This window comes from Astyanax mexicanus, chromosome 15, assembly GCF_023375975.1.
Source record: "Astyanax mexicanus isolate ESR-SI-001 chromosome 15, AstMex3_surface, whole genome shotgun sequence".
Classification (NCBI taxonomy): domain Eukaryota; kingdom Metazoa; phylum Chordata; class Actinopteri; order Characiformes; family Acestrorhamphidae; genus Astyanax; species Astyanax mexicanus.
In genome coordinates, this window is record NC_064422.1 from 33408342 (window position 1) to 33428022 (window position 19681).

The window sequence follows — 19681 nt, forward strand, 5'->3', positions numbered from 1 at the left end:
CGTTCTTAGCTTTCCATTTTTAAACGACTTGAACAATGTAAATTGATAATTGAAATTCAATACTCTGTTTTTTAAATTCAATACAGTGTTGAAAACAATTTTCACAGCTCTTTTTCTTACATCCCTATCTTACTGTCCTATTGGCAAGCTGCTACAGAGCTGGGCCGGGTGTCTCTCTGGGCTCAGCAGGGGAAGGTCAGTTCTGCAGTGTGGAACGCTGATCTGGATTGGTTTGTTTAGCCTTTTACAAACTGCTGTGTGCTGTGTAATCAAACAAGAATCTGTGTTTAACAGCAGATAAACGACGAGGCTGTGGGGACCGTTTGTGAGCAAACCTTTTGAGCGCTTGTGGAGTGTTGGCAGATCCAGGCAAGGCCAGCCTGCGAGACTGGCTTCAGGCCACCGCTGAAACTCAGGGACTTGAGGAAGCAGAGGTGTAATTTTCTGTTGTAAATGAGCTTGCTGTGGCTCTCTGAGAACTGTCCATCTGCACATATCGCTATGATGAAACATGTTTATATTAAAGCAAAAAGCCACTCTGCACTTTTCTTATATTTTGCATTATTAAATGGTTTGAAAGCATTATTTTAAAGTTATGTACAGTGGGTTTAGTGTAAAACCAATTTAATAAAGATATTGCCATATAAAACCATGTCAACACAAAGAATACTTTAAGTGAGAAAAAAAAAGAGAGACCTACACTCTAGCCAGGATAGTTTACAGTGGTGCTGATAGAAACCTGAAGTGTTGATTGCTTTTTAAAGCAACTGAAAGATATTACTAGATATAAATGTGAATATAATCGCTGTCCAATGCAAAACATGTATCTCAGAAATAGCAAGTTTACAGGCGAGAGATATAATCTTAATTTTGAATGGAAGTCATTGTATATTGTCATTGTTGGGGACTTTTCTGTACAGTTCATCATTTTATATTTTTCTATTCAAAATGACCTTGTTTATATCTCAACCACTGAATTATGCAGAATGATTTTGTGAAAATCTGTGAAAAGGTTTCCTGTTTAAGGTGTATTATTACGCATACGACTGCAATTCCATAAACCACGACAAGACCATGAAAACGCAGTCTTAAGTGGTTTATTGCTTTAATGAAATAGCAACATGTATGACAAAGTACACTACTATTCAATAAATAGTTCAATTTGTTATAAATAACACTCATAGCAAGAAGTTTAACTACCGTTACAGTTGCCAAGTAACACAGTGAGCTGAGATTAGTCTGTTAACAACACAATTACTTTTATATTAACTTGGTACATTAATTCATATGTGCCATCATAATTGCATTTATCATGTATTTTTTATATCTAATGTAATTGTATGTACCGTATACATAGATTTTACCAACCTTTTTATTTCATGGAGTTGGAGGATGAAAAGTAGAATTAGCACTGCAGAGAGAGAGTGAGAGGGGGAGAGGTGCTGGTTTTCCTGATGCAGCTGAAGTCTGGAGAGCATGACTCGCTTCTCATTGATCTGATCTCGCTGCAGAATGTATCATATGAATTGGCTGTTGTCCACTGTAAGAGAGAGCTGTGTGAAGTGAGGCATAATCCACACCTCCACCCAGATCAAGGCTGACAGGTGGAAAAGTGTCTCTGCTTTGTTCTTCTCCTCTCAGTGCTGCTCCTTCAGGCTGAGGCTGGTTGTTTTGTCGTTTCTGGAGCTGGGAGATGTAAGGCTCAGCTGCGGGCGTGTGGAGGTGTGGGGGTTGACATTTGTCAGCGGAGCCGGGTGAAAATCGGAGCCGACACACATGCTCTCAGCCTGGCATTTGGGAAGCGTGTAGATGGGGAAAAGGTGACGGTGATTTGGCACGGCTGCTGGGTTAACGTATCGACTGGGGGACAGCCTAGTGTTTTATGTACAGCGGTCTAGATCAAAGGTTAGGCCAAGAATTCAACCCTAAAGCTGAATTGGTATAATAGGGGTGTAGCGATACTGCCAGCCTTTTGCAACGAAGGGTTCTTTTTTTATATAAGGTTTATGATTCCATTCTAATGATATTTTGTACTTTGCACTTTTTTCTTTAATTTATTTTTTTAAAGTGAGCGATGTCTGACTGAATGGAGTTAAACTCATATAGTGGCTTTCAATGATCCCAATACTTTCCAATCAACTTTCCAACCAACACTACACAACAAACACAAACCAAAACATTTGGCAGCCAATTACAAACTGATAGAGGCAGCAGCCACGCCTCTCACTACATATCTGGCCATATAGATATTTATGCGTATTTACACACCCTAGCAATTAAGAGCAACCTATTTGACCAGTTTTACTCTACATATAAAGTAACTAATACTCTTATACACTAATGCATATAATACACTAAAGCATGTAGTCCTAGTTTGGTTCGTACCACAATCTGGACATGATTCAGGAGTAGCGCCCTATATCAAGAAAAAAAAAGTAAAGTAATTAATAGAAATTATATATATAGCTCTGTAAAATAATTGAGACCACTTTCTGAATTATTTTCACTGATTGTGCTATTAATATGTATATGTTTGAGTAAAATGAACATTTTTGTTTTATTCTATAAACTACGGACAACATTTCTCCCACTTTCCAAATAATTTTGCAGAAAATGTGAAATGGCTGAAATAAAAAAAAGATGCAGAGCTTTCAGACCTCAAATAATGCAAAGAAAACAAGTTCAGAAGGTTGTAAGAGTTCAGAAATTAATATTTGGTGGATTAGTTTTAATGCATCGTGGCATGTTTTCCTCCACCAGTCTTACACACTGCTTTTGGATAACTTTATGCCACTCCTGGTGCAAACATTCAAGAGTTCAGCTTGGTTTGATGGTTTGTGATCGTTAATCTCCCTTTTGATTATATTCTAGAGGTTTTTAATTTGATAAAATCAAGGAAAAACATCATCATTGAGCGGTCTCTCATTTGTTTTCAGTGCTGTTTATGTGTGTGTGAGACCACTGCAGTTGCCACAATACTAAGCAAATTTAATGGCTTATAGCTTATGCATGCTTGTGAAATTACCGTATTTACCCTTATAGTGTGTACTGCATGCTCTTGTCAAAGTATAGGATAGACTGTGACCTGAGTCTTGACTATGTTCTATGCCTTGACGATTCGGTAGGAATGCATATATTGTTACACTAAATTGTAATTTGTCACTTATTGGTTGTTGATATTGGACACACCTAAAGCAGTGTTATTTGAGAATGCTTATTTCTTGCTTTGTACTTCCCCTACATTTGGTTAATGTAATTAGTGCATTGAAACACATCTAAAGGATACACTTTTTACATGCATTTCTTGACAAGTTGGGAGATACAGATACAGAACCAACATCTGAAGTTAATGTTGCATGTAGACTGATGCTATAGATTACTATCAACGTGAATATAACTCAGATTATGCAGTTTTATCCGTTTCCTGCAAACATTGTCTTTCCCACTTCACCAGTGAAACATACTGCAGTAAGCCAAGCCTGGAAAAGAAATGTAAAGATGTGAGTCTCTCAATTACAAGACAGTGGAGCTTTATAATGATTTTGAATGTTTTTTTTTTAAGGTAAAAATGGAACATAATATTGCATTAAAGGGTTAATTATGGTTTATTATATCAGCCTTGAAATTCCTACTCCTATTAATCCGTCAGAGCAATGCATGTTGCCCTTTATTGGCATTGTATTGTATTGTCATAGTCTTTGCAATGGTATTATCAGAACATCTAGATCTTCCAAAGATTCACATACAGACCAGTGCTCTTATCAAATAATTTATATTGTATGGTGCAGCAGTGACATGACAGTGACCTTTATCTCTCCCTGGGTCAAAAACCATCTCACAACCTAGATGAAACAGACAAACACCCACTAAATAAAAAGAAAAGTATTTTGGGTTTAATTATAAAATGCATTTGCATGATATTGTGTCCACTTTCTCCTACCCTACAATAGCAGCGCATGGCACAGTTCCTACTGAGCTCAGGCCTTTTACTTGACAGTGTCTGCATGTAGCCTTATTTCTTGACTGCATGAACCTTCAGTCGGTGCTCTGTATGAAGTCGTCATTTCATTGAGACACAATTACCTCTTGTTTACCGTATTGATGCGCTTCTTTTATGTTCTTCTAGTTCTTTTGACTTTGTACCACATTCAAGGTCATTTCCCAGTGGTGCGCCTGAGTCATGTTTTATGTAAGTGTCTGAAAAGTTGCAGAGATTAATTCATACATAAGAGAACAAGTTTGTTTGACCTTTCCAAAATCTGAACTTTACTGAAGCATATAAAAAGGTTATCAACCAGTATCATAAATTTATTTTCTGCTGGTACTGAAGCAGATATGCACTGAAATAATCTTTTGTTTTCATTTAGATTATTCAGAGATTTCTTGTTGAACTGCAGCTAATACATCACTGTAAACACTTTTAAACACGCTTGGAGGAGAGTGCTAGCTTTACAGTACTTACAGCATCAGCTAATAAGAACCTTCATTGAGTAATGGGGCAGAGGGTGGGCTATCCTGGGGAGTATTAGGACAGATTATCCTCTCTTGGATGGATAATTTTGACAATTCAAACTTTCTATCTTCCACAGGGCCAGTTTTCTGAGCCCACATCAATGTGTTTTGGTTACAGGATGTTGTAAACAGACAGAGTACTGACCTGTTTTAAAAGCTCTTGGAGAGCCAGCCTGTTTTATATTCATACGTTCTGTAGCTTTGCACCTATCATTGGGCTTCTGACAGCATTTAAAATTATTTTTGGATAATCTGAATCCCTCATTAGTTCACAGTCTGTTTTGGAATCAGTGAAATGTGAACAACACATCAGACACTCCAGCCCATTATACAAGTAGATTGACTCATTTATGTGAGATCATTTGATATGCTACACGATGTGCCATCACACCCCTTGCTCATTTCCCTTTTTATGACTGCTCACACAGTTCAGCACAACAAAATGCACTGATAAAAATCTGATATTGTACTTATTATTATGATGTACATAATACCTTTAAAAATTGAGAGCCCATCTTCAAAGCATGCAACTTTTTCAAAACAGCAATATAATCTTCTTAAAGAGAATATAAAACAGGCACACATATAAATGGACAGAAAACATGGTAGTTATTGTAGGCATTTGTTTAAATTAAGATTTTGCTTTTAGTGGAGCTGTCAATTGTCACCTAACTGCCTTTCTCTAAGTTATCAAATCCGGGTTTGAATATCAATATACTTTTTTAAGCAAATATATGTCTATGCTGATATAATGGGTAACCATGTGCCCTACCGGAGGTGTACTGGAACATTAACAACACATTCAGAAGTCACAGTCCTAGTACTCTCTTGAGGTTTTGATCAGAGCATAATAGTTTTATAAATGAATCCTTTTTATTGTGAAGAGAGTCCTAGAATCCCAAACCCCTGATCTAGTTCACTAACAGGCCTGTATGAAGCTCTGCCCCACTGCTCTTTAACATTCAGGACTGCTGCAGTCTAGGCCTTCCTCCTACTCCTCCTCCTCCTCCTCTTTGTCTTCAAAGGAAATCAATTTCTCTGAATGGAGGAGAGGGCTTGGCATCTGGACGAAGAAGGGGGAAAAAATAGCTTATGGCCAAATGATCCTCTAGTGTAATCAAACCATCTCAAAGTGAACTTTCCGTAACTGCCATCGATCCTCCGCTGTGTGCTGCTGCTGCTGCGCTAACAGATGAATGATGCTTTCAGACGGAGTTTTGAAAACGGTGCCATTAAAGGTCCGTTAGAATAAGCAGTTGATGCTCGGATTTTCTAGGCCTGCTTGTCTTACCGTCTCCTCCTCTTTTATAAATTCCCTTTCCCCTCGTCTCGCCGAGCGCCTCGAGAAGCCGCCGCGTGTTGTTTCTGCGAGTTTACTCACAGACGGAATTTGAATTTGAATGGAATGTAAGAGTATCATTTTCCCTCCTTGAAGTGCAGCTCATAGCTCTCAGATGTGGTTATGGGATTGTATAAGAGCGAGGCTTAAAAATGCTTCACAGTGAATGTTATTGCTGCATTGAACCCGGTTAACACCGTCGCCAATTGTAATGTGTGAGGCTGTTTAAGAATGCGCTGTTTGAAATTCTCTGAAACATTATCATCCCTCAGGTTTGCCTATGAGAACACAGAAGACATATGGTCATTGTCATTATACTTTGGGCAAAATCTTTTTTTGTCTTTATTTTTGATTTATTTTTTTTATATAAATTGTATAAACATTGGGGTAGTTTCCCAGACAGGCATTAGGCCTAGTCTATATTGGACTATATTTTCCTCTCAATAGAAATCTGCATTCAGAACGTATGTAGTCCAAGACTAGGTTTAATCCCTGTTTTAGAAACTGCTCCTTACATGGACTGTACCTTCCTGTATTTGGTTGTTGTTGTTTTTTTCAATTGCTTGCTATAAATTCAGTTGCCTTTCCAGGTGTTCTGCCAAATTTTGCCTGCCTACTAAAAGTTGACCCCCCTCAAGTGCATGTGTCAGCAGAAGAGGGGGTAACATATTACCCTCAGTTTCCTTGTATTGTCGGTTATAAACAAGGTTTTAAACTATAGTTAAAGCAGATACAAGAATTACCAGTATAGTTAGTTGCACCCATACTGTTGTGTGACATTTGTAAATTTTGGCACAATGCCCATTCTTTTTCTTCTTCTATTGTTTTTTTTTTTTAGCCTGTCTCAACATGTAATTTGTCCAAAAGTTCAAACTAAAAAAAAAAAAAAAAAATTCTTACTGCATCTCTCTGTTTGTTCCAGACTAAGACTTTTGGTCAGACCACATTTGGGTGACCTTTCACACCTGTTGTCTTCATCAAACCATACAAACGGCTGCAAAGAACCCTAATTTGACTTATTTAAATTAAATTAACCTGTAGAAATGGAAAAAAAAAGATTGGGGCAAGAACATCGTCTACATTAACCTACATTAAAGTCATATTTTAAAAACCGACAGCAAGAGCAAAAGCAAGTTACATGCCTTAAAAAGATAAGTTAAAACTTCTCTTTAATTTGGCGTGTAGATTCCCCAACCCTGTGTCTTTGTCTCTTCTCATCTGTCTTAATGTATCCATATCCTAAGAGGTTTTCCATCCTGGATTTCCTTTCATTTACAGTCATCATTTTCTCCTTTTATTTTAGTCTCCGCTGTACAGTGCAGTCGTACTCTTGAACCATAAGCAGCCAGTCCGAGGTTACTACATTACTATGTCTGTATTTCTTCCCATTGTAAGGAGCTGTAATGTATTATGCTGGGCCATTCAGAAACACAAAGACACTCTTATACAGGCTTTTAGTCCGACCTCTTCAGTAAAAGGGTTATATGGCATTGTTCAACTGGAATACTGTATAGAAGCACACCCTCCCCCTCAGACTTGTATTCATGTGCTTTCAGAAAAATCCAATTTAAACTCCTGAATGCAAGATAGGATATATGATCTGAATCACTTCAGCATTTGCTCAGTATTTGATTAACAAAACTGATATAGTGCTTTATTTAAATTGTCCACTCCCAAGGTATGGAAGCATGTCTGGAACTGTTACTGCTCTTTTTACTTTTCTTTTCCATTTTGTATTTAGGAGCATGAGACACACTTTAAAGTTAAGTGAAGTAGTTTTAAATAGAAAAAGCTTTTTGATCGTCATTTCATAGTTTAATTAACAAACATCTTTGAATTTTGACATCTGTTTGACAGTTATTTAAGATTTACTTTTTTTGTATCATGTAAGGGTTTTCATTTTTTCATTTTCATAACTTTGAACAATATAAACAACTCACAGTGAAACCAGGCTACAGTCTTTGTACCCCAAGGTTAATTTTAACCCACTGTTCACTGTTTAAGACTTTGTCAGTACACTGTCTCTAATACTGCGTTCTATGTACCTTAGAAGTCAGATATTGGACCTGGACCACATCACTCTGAATTGACTGCATTCCAATTATACTTTCGGACTGCATGCTATTTCAGTACATTTGTAAACAAAAAGTTTGCTAAAGACTTAAAAGTTTACAACTGGTTTGACAACAATTTACTCAACATTGTTAGCATTGTCCCAGGTTAGCATTGTTAGCAATATCAGTTTATAATGCATTATATAGTATTTTGCCTATCCAAGCACAATGAAAACATGTCCACAGGTAGAAGTTGGACAATACTGTTTGAGAAGTGCTACTAAACTGTATAAAACTACTGTTTTTACCACTGTTGATGTGCATTTGATGTTGATGTTGATGAGACATTTCTGATTTTTAAGTAGGAAATCTTGTGAGAACAAATATTGTGGGGGCGTTCTACTTGAAATGTTCTTCTTGTAACTTGCTCACATCTGATTTCAAATAGAACCCAGAATAATAAAGATGTGAGGAGGATCTGAGAGTAGCAGGAACTTAAGTTCTGTGTGTGTGTGTGTCTCTCTCTGTCTGTCTCTCTCTCACTTTCTCTCTGTTTCTCTATCTCTCCTTCTCTCTCTCTCTCTCTCTCTCTCTCACTCACTCACTCTTGTTTTTATTTCTTCGCTGTGAGTGTCCTCTAGATTGTTATTAATGTAACTTAGAAAGGGCAGTCGACTAACGGTAGATTACTGTAGTTCTCCATGACTATGAGTGTTTGAATGTGCGTCTACTATCCTAGTCTTGCACCGCTCGTACTTTTCAGCCCGAAAAGAGACAATAAACTGAATAAACTGATACTAAGCCTAATAAGAGATGCTAAATATTAATATTAATATTAATTATTCGTAATTTTAGAGTGGAGCATAAAAATGACCTTAAATGACAGGCATTCTGTTCCTGACAAATCCTCTCTTAGACGAAACACTATAGTATGACTTCAAACAAATCTGTCATTGTTTAGTTGTAATTATTTGTTGATTTGATTTTCAGTAATGTTCATTGCAGAAAAGTAAGTGTAGCCCTATTTTTATAGTGTAATTGCATTTAAATCATAGAGCAGAGCAATGATGAGAACTCTCGGCCCGTAGAGGTTGAACCGGCGGGTTTGATTTTTTCCGCAATATGTCTGCAGATCTGAATAAAGTGTGCTTTTGTTTATGACTGAGAGAGAAAGAGAGGGAGATAGACTGTCAGTTTCTCCCTGTTGGAACGAGAACTGACAGCTCTAATAACTGTTTGTGTTTTTGTGTCTGTGAGAGAAAGCACTTACCAAACTGGAGCTGACAGGAGTTCAGGGCGTCTCTTTGCTGCCCGCTTCTCCTAGACTGAGAGCTGTAATGGTTTGGGAGATGAGAAGATGAAGACTGCTGCTCAGAGCTCTGTAATGCCATTAGAAAACTCTTACTGAAACATTTCGTGACCTTGGCCTTAGGTCTGCCTGGGGAGGTGCTGGCATAGCAACAGATAGCCTGCCTGCTGAAGGACCCCTGGGACACCACTCTCCATCATGCCTCAGCTAACACTGATTTGAATGCAGCACCTCACTCACACAGAGGCCCATGCTCACCCATGTCTCAATGCTTAATTCTTTTTTTTTGTTTCTATTTTTTTTACGGTGTGTGTGGGGTGGCAGGGGCATTTGTTTTCTGTTGCAGTTTTTGGCATATGTTTTGGACAGTTTGATTTACATAGCAAGATGTTTTTTTAAAAATTAAATAAATATATTCTCCCACCCCCGGCTTTGTTTAGAATTTTTTATATGGCCCTTCATGCAGTAGTGTTTGACACCCCTGCTCTAAACCGTGACTTTAGCAGATCCATGTCATAGAAAATAGATTTTTCTTTTCTTTTCTTATTAAATGTGTTTGCTGTACTTGTGTAAACATTGTTAAAGTTTCATGCACTCCACAGCCCACTAAATCCATACACAGAATCCAAGAAACAACAGGCTGGAATCCGTTGTTTTTTTGGCCTTTTCAGCCTTGAGCAGTTAAGTCCCACTCATTCACGTTGACGTTACAGAACATAAGGAATGTTCTGGTCTGCACTGCTTTTTCAATGAGGAAAAATGCAGCACAACAATCTGAGGTTATTCACATACACAGATGAGCTAAAAGCTTCAAGACCCCCTTCCTAATATGTTGCTGTGTGCCTTTAAACTGTATGATGGTGCCTCAGCTGTTGGAGCTTTGGGTTATTGATAACAGGGCTGTGGGTTCCCGTAACCATCATTAAATTTGATTGTTGGTTTCACCCAAATGGGATTGCCTTCTTTGTCATTAGACATCAAGTCTTGAGCGTCCAATGGCTTCCTGATTCTGGAACTGTCTGTAGTATGCCCACTGGGGTCATGTTAAGTTCTTAAACCTTTTTACTAGAAATTATTATATGCTCTATATGGACAAAAAATAATTCTGTCCAGGTAAAGCTTAATAATAGATTTTGGAGCATTGCTTTCACTCCCAACTCCCCATTTTATGCTTTCCCAAAGTATTGGATGGAGCACCAGTTTTACTGCTCCACAGCTCAATGGTGGAAAAATTATTCATCTCTATCCCATTTCTGGGATAAGGCACAGTGCCAATAGGTTTGTGTTTATATCTGCACTAGAGACTGCTGTGTTGTTGACAGTACTTTTCTACAGGGACTAGACAAGCTGTGTGTGTGCCTTTGCACATATGTTTCAACCATGGGTACTAATAAAGTATCTAAATGCATTAATTAGAAGGAGTGTCCACAATCTGTTATGGAAGTATGTAGGTGTTGTAATGTATTTGTTCCAGATATGCTTCCTGAAAGCAGGTTAGTGCCCTGTGGGACTGGAGCACATTCCATGGCAGTGTAATAGCAGTACAAACTGAAGATCCTACATGAAGAATCCACTTTGATATCACAGCATGGAAAGTATGCATTCATAATTCCTTAACAACCCAAACACACACTGCCTTCTTTCCTCCCCTTCCTTCCTCCTATTACGTGTCTCATCCCTATCTTTTCCTCCCTCTTGCTCTCTTTCTCACTCTCTCTCTCTCACTCTCGCTTTCTTCCACTCTTTCCAACACTTTCATCTCTCTTCACGTGGTTTGCCTTATTGGTTTGCAAAGCCCTTAGTCATGGTGTGTGTGTGTGTATATGTGTGAAGTGGGCTGGCTGGCTGGCTGGTTGCTGGTTCTGCAGCAAAAGCGTCGTGGGCTCTAATGAGGAGAAGCCTTGGTCTCAGGGCCGCTGCAAGTCTTTCCTCTCCAGGGAAGTGGAAATGTTTTGACATATAGAGTCAGATTATGGTAACTGGGGCTGCATGGGGAGGAAATGACAGAGCTCTGCACCCCTTGACAGGAGCTGGGTTAAACACACACTATGTTTCTCTCTCGCGCACTCGCCTCTTACTCTTTCTCCTGTAGTCATTCACCCTCATTCACTCATTCAGTCATAAACTGACTTTCTCTCTCAACACTTGGAGAATGTCAACCCCCTCCCCCAATCCGATGCCACATGGCTGAAAAATCGTTGCTAAAGTGCAGTCTAGAGTAGCAAAAAAAGACAAATCCCCCTATTGACTGCTCTTCTTGTGGTAAGAAAAAATCAAGTAATCAAGTGCCCACAATAAATGAAGATGTGCCCTCTAGATCAAAATGAATAAGATCAGATTATTGAGGGCCTATCTATGAGTGCCATTCTACCCTGCTAGTAGAAAAGGGTGCTGTTATGAAGTGCCTTTTGGACTACCTCTGCTAGAGAGTGTCCCAAGGAGTGCCTTTTCCAGCAGAAAAAATAATGTTCTGTGGGACAATATGGGACTGTAGGTTCTCCTACAGCTAAAAAAAATAAAAATAAAACTTCTCTCTAACGGAGAAATGTCAACCAGTGGATTACCACATAGGTGCGCATTAAAATGGTATAAACTCTGATTGATGGTACATGACAAAGTATCAAAGTGTCCCAGACGAAATAAAGTCAAAAATATTATCTATTGCCAATAGTAAACCTCCATTTTGCTTCCATTCATGTTTTCAGTTTTAGCCACACTCAATACAGTTCCCATGTTATGCAGTAAGGGCTGTTTTTTTCTGCCCAAGACACTTTCTCAGTTCTCCTTTCTTAAGATCGATTTATGCTTTTGCATTGAATCAACACAGTAGCCTATGTACCCTATTCATAGACACATACCCTATCCTGTACCCCAGGGGTCGACAATTAAGTTTGGCCACAGGCCAGAAGTTTTCTAAGCCATGTGTCAGGCCAAAAAAAAATCTGTTTTGGACGATTAAGTGTAATGGGATGGAGTGCTAAAGACTAGTAGCTCTTCAGCCCAGAGGGTTGTTGAACCCAATTGCAGAGCAGGTAACCCAAGAAGAAAGGAAAAAAATAAACACATCTCCTTATGCGGTATCGAACATGTGTTGTCAGGGTCGTGATCCAATACACTCCCGTTGTCAAGGCTATAGAATTGGGTCATTGCTGGCAAAAACGCCCTTATAAGGAGATACAAGCACGGGCGGAAACTAAACTTGCGCAACAGAAAGACAGGGGAGGTATGTAAAACGCTTGCCAAAGAAGCAATTCATTTATTCTTTTTTTTCCGTTATCATTCATTATAGTTTAAACAACCTCACAAGCTAGATGTTTCATGCATACCGCCTATTGCTAACCCCTGCCGTAGCCCATGGTGTAGACTGAGGTGGACAGTTATTCTCTTGGAGTTCTGTGCATTTTCCTTGCTCAACCACACCTGATTCAACTCACCTGTGAATTGCCAGATTTAGTCTTTTACAGCAGTGAAATTAGTATGCCCCTATTGCCACCCCCGGTGTAGACTGATGCGTACCCGCAGAAATGTATCTATATCCCACATGAAGCAGCAGCTGTGATTGGTCTGTTGAGCCTTGTGTTCCTGCCTATACATTCCCGCCATTGTGGTTAAAATGCAGAGCGATGCAGACAAATGCACAAATATAAAAACACACAACAGCTTAGTGCACTCATGCAGGCTGTGTTGTAGACTTGACACAGAAATAATTCAGCTTTAATTTGCTCTCTCTCACTTTCTCCCTCTCTTTAGTCCTCTTTAGTCTTCTTACACACGCTTTTTCTTTCTCTCACACTTGATCCTCATCTCCTTTCCCCTTTCTCCCGCCCTTCCACATCCCCTCAGCTCTCTCTCTCTCTCTCTCTCTCTTTAAAGAGAAAGTTTGGAGATGGATCTGTTGGCTAATGAAGTGCTATTTAACTCGGATCCTCCATTGTTAAATATTTATCCTCAGCTAATGAGAGAGATTATCTTAGAGCGGCTCTGCTTCACACAAGACAAAGAGGCTGCAATAAACCTCTCTCCTCAGAGGACGACAACCTCCATTGTTCCCGTTCCTTCGTTCAGCCGCTCTCTTTCTAACCCAGCCACCTGTGTCACGTCACCGGCCCGCGTTTCCATAATCGTCTTCAGCAGTCTCAGAGAGAGGCCGCCGCCGCCGCATGCAGAGGGGTAAACACACGCAGCCATTGTCCAAATATTCTGCCATACATCAAACAGGCTTAAGTGAAGAATGTGTCAAAGCCTGCCATCCAAAGGTTAATGAGCTGTTGAATGCTTACAGCTTCATGTGAGACTGTGCTTAAAGCTGGAACTTTGCTGTTGCAGTTGTGTCAATATATGTACATGGCCTAAATGAGCTTTGATCAGATTCCAGGTGTGCTTTTCTCTGCATAGCCATAGAATGTATACGTTAGAGTCTCGGCCTCTTTGATCCATGTGTGTGTTAGTTGGAGGTAGTGGTGTGAAATGCTTGTACTTTCTTGTATTTAGGAGGCAGTGGAGGTAGGAGGCAAACAAATAGAGAGAGAAATACAAGAATGAGAGCTGAAAGGGTAAGAGACTGTGTTAGTTATGAGATTTAATTCATATTTCAACATAAATAAAATATAATCTATCTTCTGAACTCCACTGTAACAATGCTGTGTTTACATTGCTAAACAAGACTTATGTTACCAGGCTCTGTAAAAACAGTGTGTTACAGGAGGGAATTGGGGCCAACCTCTGTAAAATGCTTAAAGATTAATTGTCTGTATGTGTTAAATGTTATAAAGTGTAGTTAAATGGTTATAATGGCATTGCATAATTAATTTTAGTTATGTGGGGCTAGTTGAAACTGAATTTGCGTCAATATGCACCATTTTTCACCAAAACCATCAGAATCTTTTACTTTACTTTTCAAACATTTTGAAAAATGTAAGAACTTTCCAGTGCTTGTGAAGTACAGAACTATAAAGATGCCAAGATACACTGACTGATGTCCATTTGTATCCCAAGCTAAAGAACACTACTGCCCTCAGGGTTGTGTGAATTGGGCCTCTTGCATTAAATGTAAATCATTTCTGCCAAAGTCTCTTGTCTGTTTGAATGGACATTTCTAGCCAGATGCCCCCAGTCACAAACATTACTGTTCACTATGTTGTCTGTCCACTGTGGGTGGTAATCTATGCAGTGTATTTTAAGTACAGATGCAAAATTGTGGATCAAGGAATGTTAAAATGCTCAGTTTTAAAAATGGCACCTACTATGATACTAACTCTTAGTGGTCAGTTTATATACTGCTATCCAATGCCATCCAATGTCAGTGTAAGTTTACAAATGTTATTACAAAATTCCAGGACCCGTTCTGTGGTCTGTGGAAGGCATGCTGTATGACTTTATGAATGGCTGTGTGTCATTGCTTAGGAAACTTGCCCTGCTAACTTCAGTCTGTGAACCGAGGCTCTTGGCTGTCTCATCCCTGCTGGATTTGTTGTCCTCACATTACCTGCAGATGAAGTTTCAGCTAGAGGGCATCTGACACCCCCTCTCTCCCCTTCTGTAAAGAAGAGGAGACATTCCACTGAGCCGACAGCTTCCAGGAGTCGTATACAGCAGTAACCCTTAGGCCAACAACAGAGCACTAGCTGTCTCTGCCCGAGAGACTGGAACCCTTTTGGACATGGCCGTCACAGGGGAGATAATGGCACCTTAAACCAGAGCCAAGTAGAACACTGAGCATTGAGAATCACCAGAGACATTCGGCTGAAGCAATATCTTGACTTATAATTTTGAGAGGACATTTCTGCGGTTATGCTGCCAGGCTGCTGCCTTACAAACCCCCGGGCCGAATTGATCGTGCTGCTGTGTAAGACTCTTCAGACTCTTTGGACTGATTGTAGCACACTTATGCCCCAGTGTGGCCATAAACTGCACTGCACCTGCTCATAGAGCCAACAAGCTATGCTCAGCCACTAAGAGCTCCATTCAGCTTTTGAACCAACAAGTTATCAGGGCCCAGGCTAAATCTACACTGCAGTTATTCTTGGCAGCCAAAGCTAATCCATTTAAAACGGGACCATCTGAACATGCTGAGCAAGCTCATTTTTAACCGCCCTAATTTATCATGCTTAGATTTTTCATTTATTTATTTCCAAGATTAATTTCAGAAATGTCTCATTAAGAAAATGCCAGCCCCTTAAAGGGAGCTAATATCTAATGCTGTGCTCTACTCCAGGCTTACGGAAAGAAGCTTTTAAGCCATTACTTAATAGGGCCTTGATGCAACTCTTGGCAAAACTTTGCAATTACTCAACTCCCGTCTGGAGTCTTGCACATTCAAGTTAGCTTTCAACATTTAAATCCGAGACTTATTGCGAGTGTCCCAAATTGGCATCTTTGGTACAGTCTAATAAGTAGACTACTGTCTCTGAAGGCATCAGATTTTTATTTAGCATTTAAAAACACAATAAATAAAGATCTAAAATTAGTCTGTGCTTTTCACTGTTTTTTGGCAAATGGCATAGCTGTATTTATATTTCCCAGGATAAGAAGTAGTTTGGTGCATGTGCATTAACTGTGGACCTCTGCCTCGCTCTGCTCGCTCGCTCCAGTCAAGTAATATCACATGACCACATCTGCAGTGTGAAGCGCTCCCTCTGTTTCTGTATGTGGGCAAAGCAATTTTAGTTTAAATATTGTAAAACATTTTATACTCTTATTTAAATGTTATGCAGTGAATCTTCATGCTGTTTTTGTTGCATAGAGATATCAATAAATAGATTTGATCCTACTTAACGCAACTGAACATACTCTTCAGCTCTTGCATTCATTTACAGTGATGTAGCCACTGTAAAGCTATACACACTTGTTCTCAATATAAATATACTTTTTCCAGTCACACCTGAAACCTATATGTGGGATGATGATTAAGGACTGCTGCTATTTTGAGATCTCTGGGGGGCAAAAGCCTCTAGCTATGACAAGTCATGAGAGTGGGGTGAGCAGGAGATATGTTATGAGGTCGAGGTGAGTGTGTGTAATCTAATGGAAAAATCATCAGATGGCCTGTGTTCATTTCTCTGTGGGGGGTCTGAGTAGCCTCGGTTTGTTGGGATGTTCTCAGGAGATCTACTCAGGCTTTTAGCTGCAGAGTTTACAGCGAGGTTAGGAGGGTGAAGCGCAGTTCAGGCTGCAGTATAGCTCCCTGCTGAGGGGTTTTGTGTTTGTTGGCTTTTAGTTATGACTGGATGGCATCTACTGGCAAATGTAGCCAAAGTAATGCTTAGCTGTGCAAACATCTTAAATCCTAGCTGTAGCGACCGGGTACCTGAGAACTTCTCTGACCTCATTCTCAATGTTGAAACAAGATCTTCTCCTCTTTCCTTTGCTAATGAACTTGGAGGTTATGGGGTTATCAGCATCTGGGTTATAGAACCCAGTTTTTATGCCTGCTGAAGCATTGCAGCCGGGTTAAAAAGGTAAAAAAAAAAAAAAAAAAAAAAAAGGTAAGTGTAATTTCCATCAACAGAAGCATAGGCAGCTTTGGTGCTGTCAGACAAGTACTACTTTAAGGTGATCAGTAATCAACAGGTGTGCAATTTTGGTCTTATAATGACTTACACTTCATTAAACTCTAATTAGTAACCAGGACCCTGTTTACACTCAAGTGTCAGGATTATATCTGGATAAGGCTAAACCATGTAAAAATACAAGTGTAAACATTCCCAGCAAATCTACAAATCAGACTGCTTAAACCTCCTCAGGAGGGAGTCTGACGCATTATATCAGTGTGAGCACAACCAGCTCTAAAAGCCACATATAAAACCTGGGAGGGGTTTGGTTGTTATAAGTCTAATCTGCCTATATCTCATCAACTTGGACTGCCGCAGCTGTTGCCTTCCCCCAAGTTACCAAGATATGGAAAGGCTTGTAAAATTTTGTTTCCAGCACTTGGATTCCAGATTTGGAATTCCAAATGTAAATGCTTGCAAATGTACTTTGACTCATTGGACTATTTTAATCTCTTGCCTTCCTGAAGTGCAGATGGCATACTCCTGTGCAAGAACATGTCAAAGATTTGTAATTTTTAATTACTTTTCTTTCATTTTTGTCTCCTTCTTTCTCTATCTATTTTTCTCTACCTTTATCACAGATTCTGAGGTTGGTGCTATGCGTCCTAAGCCTTGTCACTACATCCTTTGCTAAAGCAGATGAAGGGCTCACCAGAACAACTTCACTGAAGAAGACAAATCAGCCAGCCATGACCTAACCCACCATCGTCTGAGACCTGCAGCGATTTCTTAAAACTGTTCCCATCACTGAAGAAAAGGGCAGGAGCGGCGAGTCGGTCGCCGGATATGGGGGCAATGGTTACCTAGACTGATCAGTTGTTTCTTTGGAGCTGAATTAAGGCTGAAGTTGGCCTGTTTTCAACTCCTCCTATAGGTCCCTCTCTTTGGCCATACTGTTTCTATCTTGTCTTGTTTGTCTTGGCCCTGCTAGCCATGGCTGGTGTGAGGAAACTAGCTCGGGCCGTCCGGCAGCAGGGCCTACATCGCCTAGTTCTAGCTCTTATCCTCTTCTGTCTGCTCTCCATGGCCTACCTGGCTTACCACGTCAGCGCCGGCCCCAAGATCAAGGAGGCTCCTCCGCTACCACTTGGAGACTGTGTAGCTGCAGCTCCAGTCAGTGGCAGCCAGAGGGCACCTCTTTTCCTGCCTTCACAAGTGAGCCAACGACGGCAGGCCGCGAGGACGGTGGACACTGCACGCACTGAGCCAGTGGTGCTCTTGTTTGTGGAGAGCATCTATTCCCAGCTCGGCCAGGAGATCGTGGCGATCTTGGAGTCTAGCCGCTTCCGCTACCGCACAGAAATTGCACCGGCTAAAGGAGACATGCCCCCACTGGCCTGGCGGGGCAGAGGCCGTTATGCTTTGATTGTCTATGAGAACCTACTTAAATATGTCAACCTGGACTCCTGGAATAGGCAGCTGCTGGACAAGTATTGCCAGGACTATGGTGTGGGCATCATCGGGTTCTACCGTGCCAACGAGAACTCGCCGTCCAGTGCCCAGCTCAGAGGCTTCCCACTCTTCCTGCGCTCTAATCTGCCGCTATGGGACTGCCGCATCAACCCAGCTTCCCCTCTGCTTTACATCACCCGGCCCAGCGAATTAGAACCTGGACCTCTACCTGCAGACAACTGGACCACCTTCCTGTCCAACCACAGCACTTATGAACCAGTCCTGCTGGCCAGTCCCAGACCCGCAGAGTCGCCAACACACAACCTCCTGCAGAGAGCGCTGTTAGCTACAGTCATGCAAGACCTTGGACTTCATGATGGAATCCAACGTGTGCTCTTTGGTGGGAGCCTGTCTTTCTGGCTGCACAAATTGCTGTTTGTGGATGCAGTGGGTTATTTGACTGGAAGACGGCTCAGCTTGTCGCTGGACAGGTTTCTGCTGGTAGATGTGGATGACATCTTTGTGGGAAAGGAGGGGACACGCATGAAGGTGGCTGATGTTGAGGTAAAGCACCTAAAGAATTATACATAAACAAATAATTACTCTACCATTTATATTTATTGCTACTATTTAGATTTACTAATTAATGTACATCTTGCAGGGGAACTGATTTAACTGATTTTAGTATTGTGAGTTTTAAAATGTGTATTAGGGGTCTTGTTGGTATTCTGCATATATAAGAATGCACAAAATGTTTGACAGCTAAAATTATGTTTAAAAAAAGACTTTCAATTAAATATGTAAAAAGACTATAGATAAGACTATAAGAATAATTTATACCAATCTGTGACTTTATTTTAAGTCATGTCCTATTGTGTACTTTAACGTTAGGATTTTTTTCAGCTATGGCACAAAAATGTATGAAAACCTGCAAAAAAAAAACAAAAAAAAAAACCTTATTCTGCATTTGGTGTACAGCCTTTATTTTGTTTGGTTTTGATTTTGGACAGAAAAAAAATAATGCATCCCGAAATCTGGTCTCACTCTGCTCTGTATATTGGTGGAGCCATATACTACATGTCCTTTAATTTCTCTTGTCTTTATGTGCAAAAAGTAAGCTCTTTATTTGTTGTATTATAAAAAATAATAACAATACAAACTGCCTCAGTGCTGTAAATGGTATATTGCAGTTTACCAGAAACAAATGTGTTAAACTAATTTAGAACCACTGTTGTTTTCAATTAAATGACGCATCAACTTTTTTTTATAGCCACTGCACCCTTATATAATATTCACCAAGAAAAATTGTATTCTTGAGTAAGCTTCTTTAATAACCAAAGAAATCCCTACAGTGTTTTTAAGGTTTTTAATAGGACACAAGCGTGCATTAGGGGGAAAAAAGAACAATGACCAAATGTTTCTGCTAAATAGGTCGTCTGTAATAACACATCCCCACACTCTCTATTTCCTCATTTTAAACTCCCTTTCAGAGCAGCTGATTGGCTGCTCATGGCTTGCTTTCCCA

The 19681-nt window shown here is 40.0% G+C and overlaps 1 protein-coding gene across 5 annotated transcripts in view; it reads left to right on the top strand.

Annotated features, from left to right (window-relative positions):
* The window catches only part of ndst2b (N-deacetylase/N-sulfotransferase (heparan glucosaminyl) 2b), a 95865-nt gene that overhangs the window by 65972 nt on the left and 10212 nt on the right, over window positions 1–19681 (top strand). For 3 of the 5 annotated variants that reach the window (XM_049464774.1, XM_007259318.4, XM_007259317.4), the window contains one exon: window positions 17346–18720. In XM_049464774.1, the coding sequence (XP_049320731.1) occupies window positions 17698–18720 (1023 nt within the window). In that variant the 5' untranslated portion in view covers window positions 17346–17697. Of the gene's footprint in view, window positions 1–13705; window positions 13768–17345; window positions 18721–19681 lie in introns of all 5 variants that reach the window. The other 2 variants (XM_049464775.1, XM_049464776.1) reach the window with 1 other exon arrangement.